Raw genomic sequence first — 25,820 nt, 5'->3', positions numbered from 1 at the left:
CAATCCCCCCACCAATAACAAACCACATTTCCCAGGATTCTTTTGGGGAAACCCCCTCCATGAGTGTTTCGGGGGGTGTCAACACAAGAACAGGGCTTTTTCTGTGGTGGCTCCCCATTTTTGGAATGCTATCTCCAGAGAGGCTCGCCTGGTCTCATCATTATATATCTTTACACGCCAGGCAATAACTTTCCTCTATAACCAGGCCTTTGGCCTTTAACTTTCTGCGGCCTTTTAGAAGTGGGTGGGATGCTTTTTAATGTACTTATACTTCCTCTTGGTTTTAACGTATCTATGCAGGGCTTATTGTCTATTTGTTTGGTTTTAGGTTGCTTTGGGTTTCCCTGAGCAAGATATAGCGATTGACAAACTAAATAAAAAAAATTAAAAATGTGCTTTATGTGTACCTTAAACACTTGGGGTAGATGTGACTACTGACTTTGACTTTCTGTATGCAATTGCATAATAATAATAATAATAATAATGTACCAATCTGTAATTCATATGCCCCCCTTCCCCCTCTTTGTATTCTAGGGACATTCCCCACAGTTGTCCAAGGAACAATGCTAGATTCTTATTTTTTGAAGGAGCTAGAGGATGAACAGGTATCGACACCTGCCTTGCTTGTTTTATGTGCCTTACCTGGATCATGATCCTGACTCTGCACACTTCATACAGTTTGCAACACTGATGTAACAATGGGAGTGGGGAGAGGGCAGGGGGCTGGGGTGTACAGAGGAAGGGAAGCAGGAGGCAGCCATGATGGGCACCTTGCAAGAGAAGAACAGAGCCCGTAGTGAGGCCAGTGGGCAGTGTGCCAGCATTTTGGTGAACCCGGATTCCTGGATGTATAAGAGTTGGGACATCTACCCTGCTCTGCATGCACTATGCACAAAGAGGTAATTTAACCCTGTAGACCTGCAGTTGAGCAGACCTTTCTCCATCACCATCACCCCATTTTCCATGTACTGTTAAATACCGTATTTTTCGCTCCATAAGATGCACCTGACCATAAGATGCACCTAGTTTTTAGAGCAGGAAAACAAGAAAAAATATATTCTGAACCACAGCTTGGGAGGCTTTCCTTCTCCTCACTTTTTTCTCCCCCCCCCCCAAGCAGCGCAGTCCCCTTTTCCAGCCTCCTCCTCTCCATCCCTTTCGCCCAAACTCCTCAGGCGACGCCTGCAATTTCTCCCCTTCGCTGCTGCCTCTCCTTTGCCCTCTACCATGACTCTCCACTCACGGCAACCTACCCCCTCTCCCTTCACCCAGCTTCTTGGTCCCCCTCCTCTCCGTCCTCTTCCTCCCCTCTCTTGGCAAACAACCTGCCGGCTGCTCCCAAACCTTCCCGGGGCTTCAGGGGAAAGGGGAGGCTGCCGGTAGAGCGGTGTGACTCCCCCACCCCCAAAGAGCAGCCCAGGAGCATGGGGCAATGGCGAACAGCCTGCCCACTGCTCCCAAACCTTCCCGGGGCTTCAGGGGAAAGGGGAGGCTGCTGGCAACCCGGGAGGGCGGGGTAACGGCGCACGCCACACTCGGGCGATTTGGCTCCAGGGACCACACATTCACTCCATAAGACACACAGACATTTCCCCTTACTTTTTAAGAGGAAAAATGTGCGTCTTATGGAGCGAAAAATACGGTAGATGTATACTCAGAACTAAGCCTCGTAGATTTCAACAGGGTTCATTCTCAAATAATTGGGTGCTTCCCTGGGAAGAGGGATTGGCTGTTAAACCACTCTAAGAAATGTAGCTCTGGAAAAGGTGCGGTTGGGTGCATAACCTCCAACATTTCTCTGATGAAAATCAGGATGTCCTATCCCATAATAATAATAATAATAATAATAATTGTACCATTTATACCCTGCCTATCTGACTGGGTTGCCCCAGCCACTCTGGGCAGCTTCCAACATATTTATAAAAGCATCATAAAGCATTAAACATTTTAAAAAAACCTTCCCTATACAGGGCTACCTTCAGATGGCTGGGGTCGCCACATAACTCCATACCGTCCAACATTTCTCTGACGGAAATAGGGATCTCCTAGGGAAAATCAGGGCATTCTGGGATCAAATCAGAAACTGGGATGGCTTCTGTGAATCTGGGACGGTCCCTGGAAAATATTAACACTTGGAGAGTATGGAAATTTAGCTGTTTTACTCTGTGCACATGTGTATTTGTATAAATGCAAACAGTGACATAGTTTTTAGACTCCAGAATTCACTAAGGGCCCTATTTAATTGAGCATTCACCCTGATTTGCTTGCACCAAGCTTACATTGGAGGTTAGGTTATATTTGCTCTCAAATGAGCTTTCGTCCTGATTTGTGTGCAGGACAGTTACACAACATTTATCTGCGTTCATTCTGATTTGCTTGCCGGTTGTTTACGCATCTTCCCACCAGCCATTCCTCCGTCCCAGTCTTTTCATGACATTTCTTCCCCCCCGTGCCCTGTTACTTTTTAAACCACAAAAAGTTAAAGTTGTCTTTTTTTTAAAAAAAGGTAGATTTAGTATACTAGGCGCAGTGGTTCTCAACCTGTGGGTTCCCAGATGTTGTTGGACTACAACTGCCATCATCCCTGAGCTCTGGCCTTGCTAGCTAGGGGTGATGGGAGTTGTAGTTCAACAACACCTGGGGACCCACAGGTTGAGAAAGGCTGTAAACTGCTTGAATCCCTCTTGCAAAACAGTGACAGTACAGAGGCTCCTTTTAAGGTTTTATAGGAACTCCCCTCCCCACTCCTGAGATGGAACTGTGTATTACTTTAGGAATTGGGGCACCCTCCTGCTCACTTTAAGGGACGCGGGTGGCGCTGTGGGTAAAACCTCAGCGCCTAGGACTTGCCGATCGTATGGTTGGCGGTTCAAATCCCCGCGGCGGGGTGAGCTCCCGTCGTTCGGTCCCAGCTCCTGCCCACCTAGCAGTTCGAAAGCACCCTTAAGTGCAAGTAGATAAATAGGTACCGCTTCATAGCGGGAAGGTAAACGGCGTTTCCATGTGCTGCGCTGGTGCTGGCTCGCCAGAGCAGCTTCGTCACGCTGGCCACGTGACCTGGAAGTGTCTCCGGACAGCGCTGGCCCCCGGCCTCTTAAGCGAGATGGGCACGCAACCCCAGAGTCGGACATGACTGGCCCGTACGGGCAGGGGTACCTTTACCTTTACCTTTACCTTTACCTTTACCTTTACCTTTACCTGCTCACTTTGCTGTGGGTGGGTGCGCTCTGGACTTCTGCCCCCCAAATCCTGCCCCGACACTTCCCATTTAGGTCACACCAGTTTGTTCCTGGGGTTCTTGCAACCCAAAGCACACACAGCAGCTTGTCTCTTCCCCGCCACAGCCATTACAGTTACTACCACATGTTTCCACTGGGTGGCTCTCCAAACTGAGAATGCTTTTGCTTTGCTTTGCTCTGGCTCCCAGGTGGGTTGCTTGGCTGGCTAGCAGGCCTGAGCGCCATCTGGTTTTCAACATTGTGATATATCTCACCAGCTAAACATTGTGATTTATCACTGTGTCTGAAATAAGGATGGAGCTTTGTAGAGGCACTGGCTGGCTAGCAGGCCTGTCTGGTTTTCAGCATTGTGATATGTATATCATCAGCTAAACATTAAAAAAAATTAAAAATTGTCCTGTAGCACCTTAGAGACCAACTAAGGTATCTGAGAAGGGACGCGGGTGGCGCTGTGGGTTAAACCACAGAGCCTCTTGGGCTTGCTGATCAGAAGGTTGGTGGTTCGAAACCCTGCGATGGGGTGAGCTCCCATCGCTCGGTCCCTGCTCCTGCCAACCTAGCAGTTCGAAAGCACATCAAAGTGCAAGTAGATAAATAGGTACCACTCCGGCAGGAAGGTAAATGGCGTTTCTGTGTGCTGGTCTGGTTCACCAGAAAGCAGCTTAGTCATGCTGGCCACATGACCCGGAAGCTGTACGTCGGCTCCCTCGGCCAGTAAAGCGAGATGAGCGCCGCAACCCCAGAGTCGTCCGCGACTGGACATTACCATCAGGGGCCGCTTTACCTTTAAGATATCTGAAGAAGTGTGCATGCACATGAAACTTATACCCAGAACAAATTTAGTTGGCCTCTAAGGTGCTACTGGGCAATTTTTAAATTTATTTCGACTGCGTCAGACCAACACGGATACCTACCTCCAGCTAAACATTGTGATTTATTATGGCGTCTGAAATAAGGATGGTGCTATGTAGAGGCACTGGCTGGCTTCACAGTTTTCCCCACCTTGTGATTTTTGCCTAGTACACACACACACACACACACACACACACACACACCATGATTTGTGATATATTGCCAGGTCACAAAAATTATGAACCCAGTATCACGAAATAGACTTCAAACTGGTTTGGGATGATACATCGCCCAGCCCTAACAGACATCACAATTTGCGATATTTTGCCAGGTCATGAATTAGGAAACCGATACCACAATGTGGACTTCAAACCCAGTTTGGATGATATATCGATATATTCGCCCAGCCCTACTGGCTAGACAGAGCCGTGTAGTCTCATGTTCCTACGCCACCTCCACTGTATTGCTAGCAAGCAGACGGAGAATGGATTGTTTGCTTTGGCCTCAAGAGGGCTTTGGAGAAGGCTGAGATGAATTTGAGGAGGAAAAGTCCATCAATGGCTAATAGACAAAGCAGCCCCAAATACAGCCTCCATGTGCAGATACAACTTACCCTTAATTAACATTTATACTGGGGACTAATGACAACAAAAAGTAGCTATCCTGCACATACAGGCTTTGCAGAGGCATCTTTCTAGCCACTATTAGACGCAAGACTAGATGGACTCTTGTTCAGATCTTGAAATGTGATTCTTACATTCTTAAGCAAGAGTTCACATGCAGGATCATATTAGCTGTGCTAGAATATGCCCTGTTGCTTTGTAAGTTTAAATACTAGAATATAGGAAGTGTAGCATTCTTCTTCAGCCTGAGCCTAATTTAGAGGACCACTTGTTGCATCCGAACAAAGTGGAATGTCTAACGGACAAAAGATTTGGCCACAAAATATGTTTCACTAGCCTAAAAGGTGCCATCCGACTCATTGCTGTCTGTTCCTTTTCTGTTTGTTAGTTAGAACAAGTTCTCAGATTTAACAACAAATGGAAACTTTCTGGAATCCAGAAGATCCACTACAACTCTCTAGAAAAGATAGTGGGAGGATATGGTACAATCCCCGGCAAGCTGATTTGGCCAAACAGCCTGACAACAACTCCTGAAGGTGACTTGGCCGTGAAAGACAGTGGAACTGGGCAGATCCAGATCTTTAGTGCAGATGGTCAGGTTAAGCAAAGGTTCCCTTATGGATTCGAACCAATTAAAGGGCTGGGGGACATTACCTGCATGATAAATGGCGTGCTTCTCGTTACCAACGGGACCAGAATCATCCAGCTTTTCAGCAAAGATGGGGAGCTGATCCACGAGCTGAAGTCTCCAAAAATCAACTGGCCTTATTCATATGGGATAGCCGTCTTGAAAGCGAACAAAATTGCAGTGACAGACTGGAGTGACGGAGGGAAAATTAACATCATTGGAGTGGACTGGAGAATGAACGCCGTTCTGAAGACAAGTTCCATAGAAGGGTTTCATAGGCCGGTGCGGGTGGTGGCCAATAAGGTACAGTATGAGACCCCAGAAGGGCCAAATATCTGCTGATTGGTTGGTAGCACAGAATGCTTCAAGCCTCTAGCATAGGTTTAGACAGTGAAGTGGGCAGCAACTAGAGAAATGGGAACATTTGGGCCTTTGGAAAGGAAGGCAGCAGGAGGACCTCCTTCTGTTTACTCCTCTTGGCACCCTTGTAAAGGACTGTTTGAGCATCCCAGCTGCTCAGGGTTCTACACAACCTTACCTGTAGCACCTGGTTGAGTGTCAGAGGGCTGGATGGATTTTTGCACTGATCGGGCCAGCAAGGCAACTGAGAGAGAAAAGGAGTACGCAGCTTGTGGTTTGTGAAAGATGCAGGCAGAAACCAGAACGTATCTCAACAAGATGTACGTGCTGAGCTTTGGTTTCGATTGATGTCTTTTGATCGGCTCAAAGTTAATCAAATTGATAGGAGCAATGTACACATTAAAAAAAACCCCACAGAAACACAATATCTAAGAACAATAAAGTCGAGTCAACCAACTCTAAAACAACAACATATGCACCCTAAAAACAATGGAACCATTTCATCAGATATAAAATTGACTGGCCTCAGGAAAGGCCTTTGGTTGGGGGATTCCCTCCACCCCACATATTATCCATGTTAAGTGCCCATGAGCCCAAGTGGGGAATATGTTTCACTTGATGCACAGATAGCTCAGTTGGTTAGAGCAGGGGTCAGCAAACGTTTTCAGCAGAGAGCCGGTCCACTGTCCCTCAGACCTTGGGGGGGGGGCAGACTATATTTTTTGGGGGGGATGAACGAATACCTATGCCCCACAAATAACCCAGAGATGCATTTTAAATAAAAGCGCACATTCTGCTCTTGTAAAAGCACGCTGATTCCCAGACAGTCCATGGGCCAGATTTAGAAGGCAATTGGGCCAGCCCCCGGCCTTAGTTTGCCTATCCATGGGTTAGAGCGTGGTGCCGATAATGCCAAGGTTGCAGGTTCGATCCCCGTATGGGACAGCATATTCCTGCACTGAAGGGGAGTTGGGCTTGATGATCCTCAAGGTCTCTTCCAACTCTACAGTTCTATGATTCTATGTGCACATAGTCCTTCTGACCCACAGGCAGAAATGTGCATGTACGGGCATGGCTGGTGTTGATGTGGATCCCAATGGATGGGTTGGATGCAATATGGATGGCATTCACAACTGCCCCTGGATGGACCTACTGTAGATGGGGCCAAGATTTTCAAGCAGCCCCAGCTGCTTTCTCGCCCTGTCAGTTGGTTACTTCTTTCTTTCTTTGCACTGTCTTTTCCCTATTTAATCTCATTTGTATCGGCCCATTGAAGTAGGTGGACATTTGCTCTCTGAATCACCCAATTAAAGGTTTCAATCCAATATGCATCCCGGTGAAGTATGTGCTGGTTTCTGCCTTAACCTTTGACAAATAGAAAACTTGGTTCTCCCTGTGAGTCAGTGTGTGGTATAGTGTCAGAAGAGCACTGGACTCAGGTTTGGTGTTCAAATCTCTGCACAACCACAGAAACCACAGGGTGTCAGACTTGGATCATGTGGAGTTGAGAATGAAGAAAAAGGAGGAGAGCAAATAAGAAGTCCCTTAGTTCTTCAGGTCAGAGAGTATCACCTGACCTAGTCTTTCACCTGGTCTGTTAGGATAAGGAAATCATTTGTCTGTTCTTTGTGCAGTTCCATCTTTTGGCCAAGCCTGAATTTGATCACACAGGTTGAATCCTTGCCTGACGGCCCTCAGGTCACAACTTCAGGACTTGTTCTGTGCTCAGAGCCTCATCCCTAGTGACCTTGGGCCAGTTACTAACTCTCACCAGATCCTACTTTGCAAGGCTGTTGTGAGACTATTTCCCTAAGTTATTTTGGAAGGTGGGAGGGATAGCTGGGTGAGAAATAAAGGCACTGTTTCTTGAGTTACAAAGTGGCTTTTCTAAGACCTGTGCGAAATACTGTTAACATTGTTCTCTCTTCTACCCCCTTCGCTCCACAACTTTGCCCCCACAGAACGACGAAATCTTAGTTACAGAAGGGCAGCTTTTCGGAAGGTACCAGGGCTGCTGCATCAAAGTTCTCGACAAGGGAAATAAGGTGAAAAGGACTATAGGCCCGCGGTACGGGCGTGTTCATACCTTTGAAAACCCTTCTGGCATCTGTGAGGATGGGCACGGGAACATCTTCGTATCCGACGAAGGAGAAAACTGCATTGTGATGTTTAATCCCGACTCATCCCTCAGTACTGTATTGGTGAACGAGGGCCTGCTAGGACCAAGCGGACTCTCCATGCTGGACCATGGGATGATAGCTGTCACCGACTGCTACAACCACTGTGTTAAAATCTATCGGTACAAATGAGCAAGTCGCCCCTTCAATGAGCAAGGGAACTCACTGGAATAAACACAGCTGACTCTCTGCCTTCCCAGCCTTGCTTCCAGCCTCTAGCTAACATAACTCAACTATCCACTCTGGTCTTTGCTTTTCTAACTACCAGCTAGCTAAGAGAGGGAGGGGGCCCACCCGTTTGTTATCTGGCACAAAGCCACTTCCTTTGTTACTTTAATAGCCCATGCTTAGGCTATTGCCTCATCAGGAAGCTACCCTGGCTAGTCCAGGAATTTGAATTCTTAGTTGCTGGATCTAGGAATTAGAAGAGTCTTGGCATGCAGCCTAACCACCCACCCCAGTCCATAACATCCCTAAAGCCTGTGATATATTACAGTGGTACCTCGGGTTAAGAACTTAATTCGTTCTAAGGGTCCGTTCTTAACCTGAAACTATTCTTAACCTGAAGCACCACTTTAGCTAATGGGGCCTCCCGCTGCTGCCACGCTGCTGGCATGCAATTTCTGTTCTCATCCTGAAGCAAAGTTCTTAACCCGAGGTACTATTTCTGGGTTAGCGGAGTCTGTAACCTGAAGCGTCTGTAACCTGAAGCGTCTGTAACCCAAAGTACCACTGTACTTATGTATACAGTCTGCAATGTTTGGCCCAAACCGATGCATGGCAAATATTCCCACTCCTGCAGCCATTTTGGATGGTCCCAGGGACCAAAATCTGTAGCTGATTTTCCACCCCAATGCAGCACATCTATGCTTGCTGACACGGGGAGAAAAGGCGTGTTTCTGTTTCTGTAATGGCCTTCGGAGGCAGGCTAGATGGGCACACCCCATTGGCTATTTTGCAGCAATGTGCTTATGTCTCCTGTTCTAAAAAGCCTCGTGGCCACCTTTATAGAGTAGTTAAAACAAATTACGTTCACATACACGGTCAGCCTGCAGTTAGAAAGCTGAGCATGGGCGAGGGAGAGAAAGAAATCAAAGGAACAAGTACATGCCTGACCCATTCCTAAAAAACCTCTTGCTAAGAAGCTGTCGGACAGCGGAGCAGATGAGAGGTGGTGGACCCTCCTTCCTTGGAGACTTATAAGCAGAGGCTGGGTGATCAACTGCCATGTATAAAATCATAACTGTAGAGTTGGAAGAGATCCCTTGGGGTCATCTAGTCCAACCCCCTTGCAATGCAGGAATCTCTTGCCCAATGTGGGGCTCGAACACACAACCCTGAGTCTCATGCTCTACCAACTGAGCTATACTTGCACCCTGGGCTGCTTCTTTTTTTCAGCTGGAGCTCACCAGAACCCCATTCTGGCACCTCTCAGGTGGGCGCCATTGACATTTGAAGAGAACAAGGGAGAAGTTCATGGTGAGCTCCAGCACCTCTTTTTCTAGAAAAATATCCCTGCTTGCAACTAAGATCTAGGTGAGATTCCTGCATTGCCTCCATAGCCTTTTCTTCTCCCGAAGGTGTCCTGCAAGTAATAATAATAATAATAATAATAATAATTTATTATTTATACCCCAGCCACTCTGGGCGGCTTCCAAAAAATATATTAAAATACTGTACTACATCAAACATTAAAAGCTTCCCTAAACAGGGCTGCCTTCAGATGTCTTCTAAAAGTCTGGTAGTTGTTGTTCTCTTTGACATCTGATGGGAGGGTGTTCCACAGGGTGGGTGCCACTACCGAGAAGGCCCTCTGCCTGGTTCCCTGTAACTTGGCTTCTCGCAGCGAGGGAACCGCCAGAAGGTCCTCGGTGCTGGACCTCAGTGTCCGGGTAGAACGATGGGGGTGGAGACGCTCCTTCAGGTATACAGGACCGAGGCCGTTTAGGGCTTTAAAGGTCAGCACCAACACTTTGAATTGTGTTCGGAAATGTACTGGGAGCCAATGTAGGTCTTTCAAGACCGGTGTTATATGGTCTCGGCGGCCGCTCCCAGTCACCAGTCTAATTGCCACATTCTGGATTAGTTGTAGTTTCTGGGTCACCTTCAAAGGTAGCCCTTCAAAGGTAGCAAGGCAGCAGAGGTTCAGGATCAGAGTTTTCCTTCTCCTAAATGGGCTACCTTCCCAGGTGGACAAGCCCCATCTGCCCCTCACTTCCCTCTACAGCATGTGAAGACCACCTTCTTGACTGTTGGACCCACTATGGCTCTGGTCCACTCAATCTGACGGAGCCTGTCTTCACATGCAGGAGATGTCCCTAACTCACCAAGGATTTGACACCCATCTGCTACCCTCACCTGGTTTAGCCATTTCCTGGGATGTGGCCACGGTCCATGCTCACAGCATCTAGGAGCCACTGTTGAGTGCAGGGGGGTGGGGGACCAAAGGTGTACAAACTACCTTTTTGGCACCACAGAAGTGGGGTGCAAACTCTTGAATAAAATATTGGGGGACCCAGGTAAGACACACACCCCACACACAAAATCAATCCCAATATGTGGTGCACGCACGCCATTTGAATCCACAGGATCCTGTTCATTTGAAACGAAAATGTCAACATAGTCCGGATGAGATCAATCTTTCTGCCTCTTCGGAAGCCGGGGGAAGAGCCTTGTGAGCCGACAAACAGGTTTATTCATTCATTATCACCCTCACCCAATCTTTCCAGAATGACCATAAGGCATTTTTTTTAAAAAAAAAAGGCACGCAATTATCATCTGTTTGGATACAACAGCTGAGTTCATTGCTTCTGGTTTGCAAAGCGTTTTAACTACCAAACTGGAACCCCCAAACATTTATGGACGATTGCAGTCTACCTTCCCGGTTTGGCGATCTTCCTGCAGCTGCTATTCTTGGAAAGCGCCACGAGTCTTTTTGTCTCCCTGCAGCCTCCATAGACAAAGGGACGGGGCGAAGCGGTGCAAGGAGCCTTTTGCGTCCTTGGCAGCAAAGCTGACGGCGGGCGCTGCATGATGGTCTCGCGCGTCCTCGGCTCCCTCCGCAGAGCTGCGTTATCGGGGTGCAAAGCCCAGGTAAAGCCGGGAAAGAGGCGCCAGGCTTCAGATTTCTTCTCCTGACTTCCCAAGTCCATCGGGAACGAGGCTGCCAACTTTTAAACTGCTTTGCTTTGCTTTTCTGTGCAGCTGCGCATTTAAACGCGCCCATGGGTATGGAGACCATACCATTTTTAACCGTGTCACATTTTCCGGGAAGGGTAGGGGAAAACCGTCACCTGCTCATTTTCACGCAGCGAGCTCCTGTTTCAGACACCCGGGATTTGGGGAAAGGAAGGTTCCCAGTTCCTACGTGGGGAGGCAGACACGCTTGTAGGGTCCTCCTGCCTGTAAGAGCTGCACGACAGGCAGGCACCCAACAGGTGTGTGGCGCTCCCAAGATGGGTAGGTGTTACCTGTTGGATTTCTGCCTGCTACGTGAATCTTTAACGGTGCAGGAGCCTGCCCGGAGAGGAGGAAAGCAGAGGCACGTTGGAACGGATAATATTCCTTCAGTATGAATCTCAACCATCGCTGACTCTCTTAGATTAGTTGCGTCATTCGGTTTGGATCTCCAGCTTTATAACTGGCCCCTGTGCCTTTAAGATACAGGTGATTCACCTTCTTCAGTTCAAGAACTGCAGTCAAGGTTAGCCAACCGTAAGGTTGCAGGCCAGAGGTGATCATTGGCAAAGGCCCCACCAAAAACGCACACACAGCACATTGCATTGCTGGGTTGAGATATTTCCTGCAAACTCTGCACTGCAAAGGGGCAATTTCTTCCCCTTGGCAGTACAGTGGTACCTCGGGTTAAGTACTTAATTTGTTCTGGAGGTCTGTTCTTAACCTGAAAGTGTTCTTAACCTGAAGCACCACTTTAGCTAATGGGGCCTCCTGCTGCTGCTGCGCCGTCGGAGCACCATTTCTGTTCTCATCCTGAAGCAAAGTTCTTAACCTGAGGTACTATTTCTGGCTTAGTGGAGTCTGTAACCTGAAGTGTATGTAACCTGAAGTGTCTGTAACATGAGGTACCACTGTATTGCTGCCCTTCAGGGTCTACACTGGCCCCTTGTTCTCTTGCAGAAATGATTCAAGCTACTGATCCTAATCTACAGGTTTCCCAGTGCGCTCGCTTCTTTGTATCCTATTACAGTCTCCAAGATAATGAATCTTTTTGAGGATGCCCTTTTCACGAGACCATATGTGCATCAGAAGGCAACTGGATTAAAGACAGATGTTCCCATGACTGCCTCTCCCTCACCGCTGCCCAAGTTACAGAATTCTCCTTCTGTTGATATTACAGAGCATTTTAAAAAAATATATTGTAAGACCCAGTGCTGTCCTTTGGAATTTAGGAATAAGTCAGGAAAGGGTGGGAAATTTCAAGGAAGTTAATAAAATGTTTCTCTCCCTGCTGTTTTTTTCTTCCCAAACTTGTCTTCAGGATGTGCTATGAATTTAAATTTATATATGTAGCCATTGAAGATGAAAAGCTACTGAGCAAACAAGATCAAACTTGTTTAGGGAAATTTTTAATGTTTGGTGTTTTATGGTGTTTTTAATACTCTGTTGGGAGCTGCCCAGAGTGGCTGAGGAAACCCAGCCAGGTGGGCAGGGTGTAAATAATAAATTATTATTATTGTTATTATTATTAATTTAGGTTTGTTGCACTAGGTAGATTAAAAAATTAAAGAAGCATTTGCAGCTTCACATACTAAAACTATACCTTGTAATAGAGCATACTACTGATCCAAATAATTATTAGCATGGTTGCAAACCTAGAAACAAAACCCTCATTTCATTTTCTAACTGGAATTCTTGCTTTTATGTCTCTCTTTTAAGCCAAGTCTGTATCAGGTTTGCTCGTCTCTTGCCACAGGACCCAGGCAAGATGTTGGCACCTTCTATGAACTCCGTACTTACGATATCAAACCAGCAAAGGCAAAGGAATTCCTCGAGTTGGTCAATAAAAGCATCAACATTCGCGTGGCTCACTCAGAGATGATTGGATTCTGGACAGCGGAGTTTGGGTCAATGAATAAGGCTTTCCACATTTGGAAATATGGTAGGTACTGCGCGGTAGCGCTTTAACCATGTGGGACCTCTATGCAGATCCCGAGTAGGATATTTCTCAAGCGATCGTAGATATTTCAGGAAGGTTTACTGCCAGGTTAAAGGTAAAGGTAAAGGGGCCCCTGACCATTAGGTCCAGTTGTGGACGACTTTGGGGTTGCGGCGCTCATCTCACTTTACTGGCCGAGGGAGCCGGCGTACAGCTTCCGGGTCATGTGGCCAGCATGACTAAGCCGCTTCTGGCGAACCAGAGCAGCACACGGAAACGCCGTTTACCTTCCCGCCAGAGCGGTACCTATTTATCTACTTGCACTTTGACGTGCTTTCGAACTGCTAGGTTGGCAGGAGCAGAGACTGAGCAACGGGAGCTCACACCGTCGTGGGGATTTGAACCGCCGACCTTCTGATCAGCAAGCCCTAGGCTCTGTGGTTTAACCCACAGAGCCACCCGCGTCCCACTGCCAGGTTAATTCGCTGGAATTATTGTAAATGTCTGTATCCAAATTTAGACCTGGGATTCTGGAGTCCAGCTGGCTGAAGCCAGCGATCAGAAGCAGTGCTGTGTTTGACCAAGCAATAGGCCAGACTCCTAGTATTTGTATCAGTCCTAGTCAGCACAGAGACTTCCAATGGCTTGTCAATTACAGAACTTGATATTGCACACCTAGGCTGTGCCCACGTTAGAGCATTCATGCAAAGGTGAACCAAATATTTTCTGTGTGCGTGTTTGTGTAGCTTCACACACGAGCAATTTCGGTCTTGTGCTCCAAAATCATCCTCAATGTTTCCCATCCACGCTGGCAGGCAGTGCTCAACAGGATATATTTGCGCTGTGTGTTGTGCCATCCTTTCCATTGATATTTCCCTACCCACCATAAATTCTGAAAACCTGATTGGTTTCTTGGGTATGCACATAAGTATTTACCTCTATGCACCTACTTAAAGGTCCTTGTGCAAGAACAAAATTCCATCAAACCAGATTATTATTACAGTGGTACCTCGGGTTACAGACGCTTCAGGTTACAGACTCCGCTAACACAGAAATAGTACATCAGGTTAAGAACTTTGCTTCAGGATGAGAACAGAAATCGTGCGACAGCAGCAGGAGGCCCCATTAGCTGAAGTGGTACCTCAGGTTAAGAACAGTTTCAGGTTAAGAATGGACCTCCAGAACGAATTAAATTCTTAACCCGAGGTAAAGGTAAAGGTAAAGGTAAAGGTAAAGGGATCCCTGACCATTAGGTCCAGTCGTGGCCGACTCTGGCGTTGCGGCGCTCATCTCGCTTTACTGGCCGAGGGAGCTGGCATACAGCTTCCGGGTCATGTGGCCAGCATGACTAAGCCGCTTCTGGGGAACCAGAGCAGTTTACCTTCCCACCGGAGCGGTACCTATATATCTACTTGCACTTTGACGTGCTTTCGAACTGCTAGGTTGGCAGGAGAAGGGACGGAGCGACGGGATCTCACCCTGTCGCGGAGATTCGAACCGCCGACCTTCTGATCAGCAAGTCATAGGCTCTGTGGTTTAACCCGATGTACCACTGTATTATTATTATTATTATTATTATTATTATTATTATTATTAGCCTGCCCATCGAACCTGGCCAAAGGAGTTCTAACACTTCTTTGCTTTCTTATATAGACAACTTTGCTCACAGGAGAGCTGTAAGGAAAGCTGTGGTCGCTGATAAAGAATGGCAGGAAAGATTGTCAGTACTTCTTCAATTCCTAAACAAGCAGCATATGGAAATTGCTTACATGGTCCCCTGGTGTGAGCTCGGGAGTTCTCCAAAGCCAGGTGAGCTGTCTTACTGCACTAACAGTATACGGTACTGGTCTTTAGTATTGGAACAAATTTCAGGGAGCATTTCGAGGAGAGGGCATAAGTAACATTACTGGTCCTTGTGCCACCAGAGAGCTCTGGTTAAAGTTACCACAGGCTGCTCTGGCCCTTTCTGGTCACTGGGTCAAAGGGAAAGAGGAATTCCTATGAGAAGTGCCCTGCAAATGTGGTGCTGTGCAGATTCCTAATTTCTGGAAGGAGCCACTCCAAAGCTCATGGGCGTAGCCAGGGGGGGCAGGGGGGCCGTTGCCCCCCAATCAATAAAAATACATAGCTAACTGAGGTTCTGCCCCTCCTAACAAAAGGCCTGCCCACCCCCCGCAACAAAATTCCTATGTCCATGCCAAAGCTCTGTTGGAATTCTGCCTGGGTCAGAGGAATGTGCCACAAGCGTAGGCACCGGCAGATATTCCTGTCGACCTCCCCGCGTCTCCCAACCTCTGCTGATAAGCAGGCGAGGTCCGGCGATTCTTCTCAGATGTATGAGAGGAACACACCGTTCTTCCTCTCTCCCCTTTGGTGTCCCCAGGGAGGGGAAAGAAGCAGACAGAAAACTATTTACATCATTTATTTCTGCCTCTTACATCAGTACAGAGAATCGTGTCTGCACTCAACAACAGCAAGAAGAAAACTCCTCCCAAGTACATCCAGTACAGGTCATATGACACACACACACTGAGCTAACATCCGGTGCTCAGTACAGAATGGACTGCCCCTTTGTTTCCATGGCAACAGTCACAAACATCCTGTCTGGCTTTCCAGCCACAAGCAGCTGGCTGAGCTGCTAGAGCCTTTGCTTGCTGCAGCATTGGTGCTTTATGGAAACATACTCCCCCTAAAGTATCAATGTGTGCTGCGAGCAAAGCGTCATCCAGAGAAGAAAACAAACAGTTGTTATATTTATAACATTCCCCTGTTGTTTCAGTTCCACCCTTGGAACTACCCGCCACTGGTTTCACTAGTGTACCTCTCTGGTTGTCTGGCTTCCAAGGAATGAGTGCTTCTGCATTACCTTGGCTAGCTACTCTCTGTTGTGTCTTTGTCTCTGACTCAGACACAGCTTCAATCTGTCCTTGGTCGTTTACGATAGCAACATATGCAAGGTTAGCAAACTCCTTTGAATACCTCTTGGGTGGTACACCCTTCGTTGCTCTCTCAGACCTACGTAAGAGGTTCTGATCCTCTGTGCTCACTGGCTCAACCTTTGGACTCTCTGGAGAACCAGTAGCAATCAGTGGTTCTTCCTTCACCTGTGAAGGTCTATCCATTGTGTGAGATTTCCTCTCAATGACTGTTACAACTGAACTCTCTGAGCTATCGCTGTCATCATCAGTACTACTGAACTCAATAAGATCAAACTCACCATCATCATCTGAATCGTCACCTGTGGGAAATGTCTGTACTATCCGCTCTTGCTTTGGAGCACTCTCTAGGAACTTTGTGAGAATCACCTGACCAGATTCAGACAAAATTACTCTGTAGAGACCTTTTTCATAACCCACAAAAATGCCTCTGGCATTCTTTACACCACCTGGAGCTTCTGTTCTCACATGAGACCCGAAAACCTTAAAATAGGCAACAGAAGGTTTTCTATTGAACAGCTTCTCAAAAGGAGAACATCCCAACTCTGTTGAGACTTTTCTCAGCCACACATGAAGATAGGACGCTAGCGATTCGGCCCAATATTCATGTGGCAAATGTGAACTCAGCAATTGCGCATTCATTCCCTTTTGCAATTCCTTGTTCACTTTTACACAGACCCCCCTGTTCCACGCTTCTTGCGAAACTGCCACTTTGTGGTCTATCCCTTTTCCATCCAGGAACTTCTGAAACTTCTGTAACAGAAAAATTTGCTTCTCATCTGTGAAAAGACAATCAATGTTAGCATCATGCATATTTTTAACCTTGTCACAAAACTCTTGAAACTTTTCTAAAGTTTCTTGCGGTTTCTCCATCATATAAACCCAAGAATAATTAGTGAAACAATCCACACACACAAGGTAGAATCGTGCACCGCCTCTAGATGGTTCTAGAGGACCAATCACATCAGCATACACCCGCTGAAATGCTCTGTCGACCTTCTTGGTCTTTGTCACACTGGTCATGCCTGCAAGAGAGATTTCGTTAGAAACAGAAGAATTACATTTCATGTAATCACTTTGATCAAAAGTCAACAAATACAGTCCATCTTTCTCTTTGGCAGTAAGAAACAGTTCTCCATCTTTGTAGATCTTGCAGCTTTTAGCATCATAGGACAGTTTCAGTCCTTTCTTTGCAATCTGCGACACGCTCAGCAGATTAAATCTCAGTTCTGGAACCAGGTAAACATCATTTATAGTCAAGTTCAGACTCTCAAGATACACAGTCCCAATTCCAGTCGCTTCCAACTCCTGACCGTTGGCCTGTTTCACAGTGAAGCTTTGCTTCCTCAACGTCGAAAATAGTCCTCTGTGCGGGCACATGTGAACCGTTGCGCCCGTGTCAATTATGAACGAGTTCCCAACATCTGGCGTGGTTCCTTTCGCCATCATAGCCTTTGCAGGTTTCACCTGGCACTTGGTACGGCTTTTGCCTGACGCCTGAGGCTTCGTAGAGCTGCTCTTTGCTCCTCTTGACTGGCGCGGCTTCTTACAGTTTCGCTGTAGATGCCCAGTCTGTCCACAATTGTAGCATCGGACAGCACTCAATGCTACACCATGCTCTCCAGTAGCATCAGCAGTGGGGGAATTAGAACTCTGTTCTTCCCTCCCCCTGTCTTTTTCTTCCAGTGCAGCAAGTCTGTCGTGTTCATTCAGGACCACAGCACAAACTCTCTCCGCGGTCAGCTGCGCGGCCGGTAGGGAACCAAGCTGACTGGCAACAACCTTGTAGGTGCGGCTAAGGCTGTTTATCATCATGAAGCAAAACACTTCCTCCTGAAGACGGAAATTGCGTTCCACCATCTGTTGACGCAGAAACTTCATTTCTGTCAGGTGCGCTTGAACATCTCCATCAGGCGCAAGTCTCAGATTGGTCAATTTCTCAAAATACAGCAACGCTGAAGAACCAGCATCTCTCTGATGCGTTGTACGCAGCGTGTCCCATACCTCTTTCGCATTTTCTAAATGCTGAACATGCACCAACTGATCATCTGAGACACACAGAATTATAGCAGTCCTGGCCCTTACATTCTGTGACTCCCAACCTCTGGTTGGTGCTGCAGGGATGGGGTTTTCAATTATATCAAAAAGCCTCTGATTCTGCAGCAGGGCCTTCATCTTTACAGACCAAGATGAATAATTGTCATTGGTTAAGGAAGGAGGGCAAGGCAAACCTCCCCCTTTCTTGGCATCCATTTTGAATCCAAGCCTCCAGCTGACACTGTCAAACAAACTGTAAAATCCAACAGTTGTTTTTTCCTTTCTCACGCAGCAAACTGCAAATTGTTTACGCTCTTTGCACCTGGCAGCTAAACTCAGGCTGCTATTGAAAAGTCCCTTCCAAGAGCTCGTAAACCTTGTAGCCGAAACATTCTCTGATTTTGTTTCGCTTTCCCAGGCTCACACTCAGAGTCCAGCCCCTTTGCCAGTAACTCTCCAGGACCGTTACCTAGCAACAATGCATTTCAATGGGACTCCTTATCTACCACAAAAATTTGTGGAATGCAGGCCTCTTCTCCCGGAGCTGTATTTTCTTTGAAACGCAGCTCCGTGAACCAGGGAATTAATCTTCCTGCGTTCACACTTTTAGCCCGAAATGCAGCATACCTTGAACTTTGTTGCTCTGGAAAACACCTCTTCTTTCCACCAGCTGTCTGTGGAGCCTCTGGCATTTCTCAGACGCTTTTCTCTTCCTCCTTGGAGCAGAGGAGGACAATCCACCAGCCTCTCATGCAGATGTCCGATGAATCGCAACCATCCTCTGCTACCACTGTTGGAATTCTGCCTGGGTCAGAGGAATGTGCCACAAGCGTAGGCACCGGCAGATATTCCTGTCGACCTCCCCGCGTCTCCCAACCTCTGCTGATAAGCAGGCGAGGTCCGGCGATTCTTCTCAGATGTATGAGAGGAACACACCGTTCTTCCTCTCTCCCCTTTGGTGTCCCCAGGGAGGGGAAAGAAGCAGACAGAAAACTATTTACATCATTTATTTCTGCCTCTTACATCAGTACAGAGAATCGTGTCTGCACTCAACAACAGCAAGAAGAAAACTCCTCCCAAGTACATCCAGTACAGGTCATATGACACACACACACTGAGCTAACATCCGGTGCTCAGTACAGAATGGACTGCCCCTTTGTTTCCATGGCAACAGTCACAAACATCCTGTCTGGCTTTCCAGCCACAAGCAGCTGGCTGAGCTGCTAGAGCCTTTGCTTGCTGCAGCATTGGTGCTTTATGGTAACAAGCTCTTCATTGTTTGCAGTTGAATTTGAAACATGCTTCATACTGTAGTAGAATCATTTGGTCAAAAATAAAACAGACATGCAAGGAGGTAAGCAGGAGAAACAGAAGTGGAATTTTTCGTAGCCTGATCTTTTCCCCCCATTAATGGACCTAAGCTACAGCTTTGGTTCAAAACATCCATATTTCATAGTGATTCAAAAAACAGTCCATGTCTCCCAGTATATTTCGTCGTTCATATCGGTAGAATATCTTTCCATATCCGTAGCTTCCCCGAGATAAAATTGTTTTGCCCACTTCAGATCTTGAGAGGTTTTTAATCCCCTTCTCTAAAATACACTCACCCACAGATAAGGGTAGAAGAACTACCCTTATATGGATTTGCAGGGGAGAATTGGCAGTGACGGGTACATGGTTGTAACTGCTCAAAAACAAAAAATAATTAGAAACCTAAGCATGCTGTTCAAAGAGAGGGAAGCATAGATGTTCATGAAATGCAGAAATAAGATTTTGGGTCATCATCAAAGAACTAAAAAGTAGGCTGAAAATGAATTGTTGGTGAAGAGATCAGCATAGGGTGAGCAGCTTTTTATTTTGTATTTTTGTATCTAGCTGATAATTTCTGTCTCCTCCCTCTTCCCACCCCACCTGTCTAGGAGTTTATGAGTTGGTTACTTATCAGCTGAAACCAGGTGGACCCGCTTTGTGGGGAAAGTCATTTAAAGCAGCGATTGATGCGCACATCAGCAAAGACTATTCCAAACTGATTGGTGTCTTCCATACAGAATATGGATTACTTAATACAGGTACAAAACCTTTTCCCTGTGTTGTTTTGATCTGTAGTTTCACACATAGAATCATAGAATTGTAGAGTTGGAAGGGACCCCGAGTATCATCTAGTCCAGGTATGTCCAAAGTCCCTTTCGGGGGCCTAATGCCTAATGCGGCCCACCTGCCTGTGTAATCCGGCCCCTGTGGCAGTTTATTTCCTGGGGTAAAATCCTAAAAAAAAAACTTCAACCCTAAAAAAAGCTCAAAAACTTCAATCCTAAAAAAGGGAGAAGAGTCGGTGGAAGAAGATTGGAAGAAATTTAAAGACTACTTACAGAAATATTGTAAAATTAATGAATGTTAGAATGATGTTGGATTGAAGTTAAGTGGTTTCTAGCTGTAATGGTATAAAAGAATATGGAAAAATTGGATTTTTAATACGTAAAAACTCAATGCCATAATATATTAAGATTAAAGATCAGGATAAAATAAGGAGGGAAAGGAATTGCTGAACTAATAAATTGAACTGGAATACAAAAAAGGGAGGCATGAGGAGGTCCGGGAAACAAGTAAATGAAAGATATGTGATGAAAAGATGGAATTGTTTTTAATTGGTTTTTTTTGTATTTTGTATTTTTCTTTTTTTTTTTTATCTATGTAACCTTTTTTTTTTTTGAAACTTTAAATATCATTTTAAAAAAAAAACTTCAATCCTAAAAAAAGGTCAACGACTTTGGTTGGCCCTCATGGCCCTTTACTTCATCAAATCTGGCCCTCTTTGATCTAGTCCAACCCCCTGCAATGCAGGAATATGCAGCTGTCCCATACGGGGATCAAACCGGCAACCTTGGCATTATCAGCACCACATTCTATCCCAGTGAGCTATCCAGGCTGTTGGTCATGCTCGGTTAGACATGCTGGTCTCCATTCACATCTGTGGAGGGACCTGACATGCACCGACATTCCTTTGTGCTATGGATTATGTGCAGTGGTGAAGCAGAATCTTGAAGCTGTTGTCTTAATCCTGTGACTTCTCCCCTTCTTTGTTAATCACTTCCATTTATCATCACACCCTCCCATATTTGGCCATGCATAGGAGGTAATGATGAAAGGTACTTGCATCATGCACAGAGTGAGTTTACATAAAGACATAAGAAGAGTACTGTTGGGTCAGGTCAAAGTCTCGTCCAGCAACCTGTTCTCACAGTAGCCAATCAGATGCCCATTGGGACTTGTGCGCCCCGGATCTTCCTCTCTAGATCTGGGTGTTGCAGATATTAATATTGTGCAGTTTGAAGTAACTGGGTGCATGAAAACTGACTCCTTTTGGAAATGAAGCATTGTCCAGACCCATGAAAACATTGTTCAAATTTTACTAGCAGAACTCTTCAAAATAAAACAGAAACATCAAATGATATATCCAAAAATATTCATACAATGTCTTGTGCTGTCCAGCACAGGCTCTGCATCTTAGAAAATATGAAATAACCCAAACAGACCTATAAGCAAAGGTCTCTCTCTCTCTCTCTCTCTCTCTCCCCACAACCTGCTTTCCAGCCTTCATTGGCCTTAGTGTCACGGTCTGGTTCACGGGCGATCGAAGTCCCAGCTGGGGACGTCGGGACCAGGGGCAAGATGGCAGGGTGGGAGCAGGAACGGGAGTCCAGAAGCCAGAAAGCCAAGAGTCCGAGGGTCAGAGGGTCAGAGAGCCAGGAGTCAAGAAGCCAAGGGTCCGAGGATCAGGAAGCAATGAGTCACGAAGTCAGGGGTCCAAGGATCAAGAAGCAAGGAGTCAAACACAGCAAGGCAGGGAACATGTTGCTGTGGCAAAGAGCTAAAGGGAAAATGCTGACCTTAAATCCCTTCCCGGCTCTTGCCACCAGGTGCTGTGAGTTACCAATCGGCCTCACCTGTGTGGCCATGCCTTGCCTCTTCAGAACAAACTTAGGAAGGCCCCAGTCCTGCTGAGTCCTATTGGTCACAGGGCCTGGCTCCTGCACGCACACCTGACACTTAGGCTGAGAGCTTCATCTACATCTTCACTCCATAGAGTTTGGAAGACCAAGACTCAAAGGCAGCTCCCTTCAAAATGGAGATTTGCAACTCAATACCTTCATTACGTGATCTAAGGTTATAACACTCGCATGTTAACTAGCAGAAAACAACAATTAGATTCACTCAGCAAAAGCCCAGAGTCCTTTAGAAAACAATACTGGAAAAACCCCAATATTAGCAACCCTTCAGCAATACATGTTTAGCCACATTCCATTTTAAACCTTCATTAGTACACATACATTTTTCATTTCTGTTTGAACTGAATCAGTTATACTTAACCGTGGATAAACTTTTTCCAGAGCTGACCTTGGTTTTGCTCCTGTTTTCACAGTTCATGTGCTTTGGTGGTATGAGAATCCTGATAGCCGTGCGGCTGGGAGGCATTTTGCCCACGAAGATGCCAGGGTGGTAGCAGCAGGTAAGAGGTGATGGTGTGTCTTGGCGTATGTGCCAACATTTCTTTAACGCTGCTCAGAAAGTTTAACCCGGTTTTGTCCTACATTGCATTTACTTTCAGTACGGGAGAACGTTCAGTACTTGGAATCCCAGCAAAACATGCTCCTGATTCCTGCACCATTTTCGCCTTTGAAATAGTTCTCTAGCAGATGAAAGGCAACAGATGAACACATCCTTTCTTTATTTCGGCACTTTTATCCTCCAATTGCAATGTTTGTGGCTTGATGCAAATTGAGTGTAGTCTTGCAAAATGTTGAATTGCGTGTGCGAAACTTGATGTTCCCGCTGCTTGCTAGCAAAGAATACACACTAGCTTGCTTGTCTTAAAAATATGTAGATTCAAACTATAGTTATATATTTACTTATTATGACATTTATATCCCATTTATCCTCCAAGGGGTTTAAATGGGCTTATATGCTTCTTCTCTCCATTATATCCTCACATCAGTCCTGTGAGGTAGGCTAGGCTGAGTGATAGTGATTAGTCCAAGGTCACCCGGACTTCATGGTTACTTCATGGCCAAATGGGAATTTGAACCCCTGGTCTCTCAGTTCCTGGACTGAATATCTAATCACACTGGCTCTCAAATTCTGTGAACATCTTAGGTTACATTTAACACACAATCAGCTCTTAGGTTTTTATCATAGATAAGTGAAAATATGCAGGACAAATCTGAGCTGATGCTTTTTGTTTTATGCACATACCGTTTTAAAATCGTGAAAAGTAAAGTAAAATAAAATATTACACCCCCAAACATCCCAGAATCCCACTGGATTAATCATAGCCTTAATGGGGAATCTACCATACATTAACATATAATTCCTAGTACTGCTTTTACAGATTAACATCCACTATCCAGATTACAATGAAGCATGAACAGTGTTAAAATTAGAGATGCATTTCCTAATAATGTTTTACAGTAACTATAATAGATTGTTCAGGCTACATCTGATTACTTTGTGGGATTTGTTACGGGAAGAAATGACGATCAGGGTTGTCAATGTAAAATTAAAAAATGGATGAAGTCCTTCTGAAACACCCCCCAACTGAATTGTGTAATATTTTAGTAACTGGTTTTTTCCTGCATTATAGAGGACAACTATTTCCCCAAGGTTTAAGCTTTTAAGCCCAATAAACTTTTATAAAACCCCGAAGTTTTATAGCACAATGAGAGGTTAGCTGTCAACTATCCCAAGTCATACACCCACACCTCTGGGAAAGTGTCCTCTACAATCCGTTTCAACATGTCATTCTGGCACATGACACTATCAGATATGGTGCACCTATACGGCAATTATAAGCAAAAGCAGAAATAGAACGGAAGACTAAATCTCAAGGGGTGCAATACTGTTTAGTCGCCTGGGCCCCTTTCCTGATGCATACCGCTGTCTCACCCCATAGGTATATTTCCATGAGTCACAAAAGGAACTCTGTTTTGATTTTGAAATTAGTTTTTCTGTTTCTGAAATCACACCATGCACAACAGTGGGGCTTTTGTACCATGTTCCCCAACACTCCCCCATTTCCCTTTTTAATTTAACATAATCAGACAGAACAGGAATTCCATAAAGCTCACTGATTATTTTGTTACTTTCTTTTTGGTTAGTTCTAATAAAGATATTAATCTGCCAGCGCTTTGATGGTTTTATTCTAATACACCAGGCACCCCCAAACTCGGCCCTCCAGATGTTTTGGGACTACAACTCCCATCACCCCTAGCTAACAGGACCAGTGTTCAGGGATGATGGGAGTTGTAGTCCCAAAACATCTGGAGGGCCGAGTTTGGGGGCGCCTGTAATACACCAATGTGGTCGCAAGCATTTCAGACTGCCTGATTTGTATACCTTAAGTGTGTGTGTACGCACATGGACATTAGATATTTACATATATTTTGGACTTTTAAATCCTACCAGCAGCACTAGTTCCTGCTACCCCTGGGATTCATGCCCTTGGCAATTAAGGAGCTTCATTCTTCTCACCAGCTGCCCATCCTGGCTATGCAGAGGGATGTCTGGGACTGATGGGTCCTGAGAGAGCTTGTTGCTTAAGGAAGCACCACCAAAAACTGCCACTCAGAATAATACATACAGTGCAGGATGACTTGCTGTGTGTGGAAGGCTGCTGCTTTCATTATGTGCACGTCAGGATCCATCACCCATTTTGTTTTCGTTGTTGTTGTTGTTAATTGAATTTATATACCACTCTATACCTGGAGGTCTCAGGGCAGTTCACAGGGCAAAATCAAAATAAAAACAACAACATTTTAAAAGGGAATCGATATCAATCAGATCAACCAAAGGCCTGGTAAAAAAGGAATGTTTTTCCCTGGTGCCTAAAGCTGTATAATGAAGGCGCCAGGCGAACTTCCCTGGGGAGAGCATGCCACAGACAGGGAGCCACTTCAGAGAAGGCCTGTTCTCGTTTTGTCACCCTGTGGACCTCTTGAGGAGGGAGGCACACGAAAAAGGGCCTTGGAAGATGATATTAGAGTCTGGGTAGGTTCATTTATATACAGTGGTACCTCAGGTTACATACGCTTCAGGTTACATATGCTTCAGGTTATACACTCCGCTAACCCAGAAATAGTGCTTTCAGGTTAAAAAATTTGCTTCAGGATAAGAACAGAAATGGGGCTCCGGCAGCGCGGCAGCAGCAGGAGGCCACATTAGCTAAAGTGGTGCTTCAGGTTAAGAACAGTTTCAGTTTAAGAATGGACCTCCGGAACGAATTAAGTACTTAACCCGAGGTACCACTGTACTGTTAAAGGTAAAGGGACCCCTGATCATTAGGTCCAGTCGTGACCGACTCTGGGGTTGCGGCGCTCATCTCGCTTTATTGGCCGAGGGAGCTTCCGGGTCAAGTGGCCAGCATGACTAAGCCGCTTCTGAGCAGCTTACCAGAGCAGCGCACGGAAACGTCGTTTACCTTCCCGCCGGAGCGGTACCTATTTATCTACTTGCACTTTGACATGCTTTCGAACTGCTAGGTTGGCAGGAGCAGGGACCAGACAATGGGAGCTCACCCCATTGCGGGGATTCGAACCGCCGACCTTCTGATCGGCAAGTCCTAGGCTCTGTGGTTTAACCCACAGCACCACCCACGTCCTATATACTGTTACACATGCCTAATAACAAGCTGGCTCCTTCATCTGCCCTAGCTGCAACAAAACACATCTCTCCCGTATCGGTTTCTACAGCCACGGCAGGTGCCATAACCTTCCGATGGTTTGACTTCACCCACAAAGGCACCCTCCCAACAGTAGATGCCAGCATGTGTTACATGCCACATTCAATCTCTGCCAAACGG

The 25,820-nt window shown here is 46.1% G+C and overlaps 2 protein-coding genes across 3 annotated transcripts; both read left to right on the top strand.

The window, feature by feature from the left end:
• The first annotated feature begins 720 nt into the window (after positions 1-720).
• LOC308466243 (E3 ubiquitin-protein ligase TRIM32-like) lies at positions 721-8,078 on the top strand. The gene is made up of 3 exons (XM_080986978.1): positions 721-899; positions 5,103-5,645; positions 7,664-8,078. The coding sequence occupies exons 1-3, from the start codon at positions 888-890 to the stop codon at positions 8,009-8,011; spliced, it is 903 nt and encodes a 300-aa protein (XP_080843104.1). The 5' UTR covers positions 721-887; the 3' UTR covers positions 8,012-8,078.
• A 2,735-nt stretch (positions 8,079-10,813) lies between these two features.
• Positions 10,814-24,145, top strand: LOC308466260 (protein NipSnap homolog 3B-like). 2 transcript variants are annotated; one of them, XR_013980685.1, is made up of 7 exons: positions 10,814-10,972; positions 12,776-12,998; positions 14,649-14,804; positions 19,888-20,037; positions 22,389-22,475; positions 22,575-22,970; positions 23,120-24,145. XR_013980685.1 is itself a non-coding variant. In XM_080987017.1 (6 exons), the coding sequence occupies exons 1-6, from the start codon at positions 10,910-10,912 to the stop codon at positions 22,649-22,651; spliced, it is 756 nt and encodes a 251-aa protein (XP_080843143.1). In that variant the 5' UTR covers positions 10,814-10,909; the 3' UTR covers positions 22,652-24,145. The 2 variants fall into 2 exon arrangements, 1 of the variants encoding a protein (XP_080843143.1); XM_080987017.1 differs by having other exon boundaries at positions 22,575-24,145.
• Positions 24,146-25,820: the final 1,675 nt, after the last annotated feature.

This window comes from Podarcis pityusensis, assembly GCF_964106645.2.
Source record: "Podarcis pityusensis genome assembly, chromosome: 17".
Lineage (NCBI taxonomy): Eukaryota > Metazoa > Chordata > Lepidosauria > Squamata > Lacertidae > Podarcis > Podarcis pityusensis.
Note: the sequence above shows the minus strand (reverse complement) of the source record. Positions and strands in the feature narration are given on the sequence as shown.

What these genes read in the sequence shown, in the direction of transcription:
- LOC308466243 (XM_080986978.1), top strand. An exon ending in TGCGGGTGGTGGCCAATAAG is followed by an intron (nt 5,646 to 7,663) that starts GTACAGTATGAG and finishes TTGCCCCCACAG; the next exon opens with AACGACGAAATCTTAGTTAC.
- LOC308466260 (XM_080987017.1), top strand. Translation starts at nt 10,910, where the DNA reads ATGATGGTCTCGCGCGTCCTCGGCTCCCTCCGCAGAGCTGCGTTATCG. An exon ending in TTTCCACATTTGGAAATATG is followed by an intron (nt 12,999 to 14,648) that starts GTAGGTACTGCG and finishes TTTCTTATATAG; the next exon opens with ACAACTTTGCTCACAGGAGA. An exon ending in TGCCAGGGTGGTAGCAGCAG is followed by an intron (nt 22,476 to 22,574) that starts GTAAGAGGTGAT and finishes ATTTACTTTCAG; the next exon opens with TACGGGAGAACGTTCAGTAC.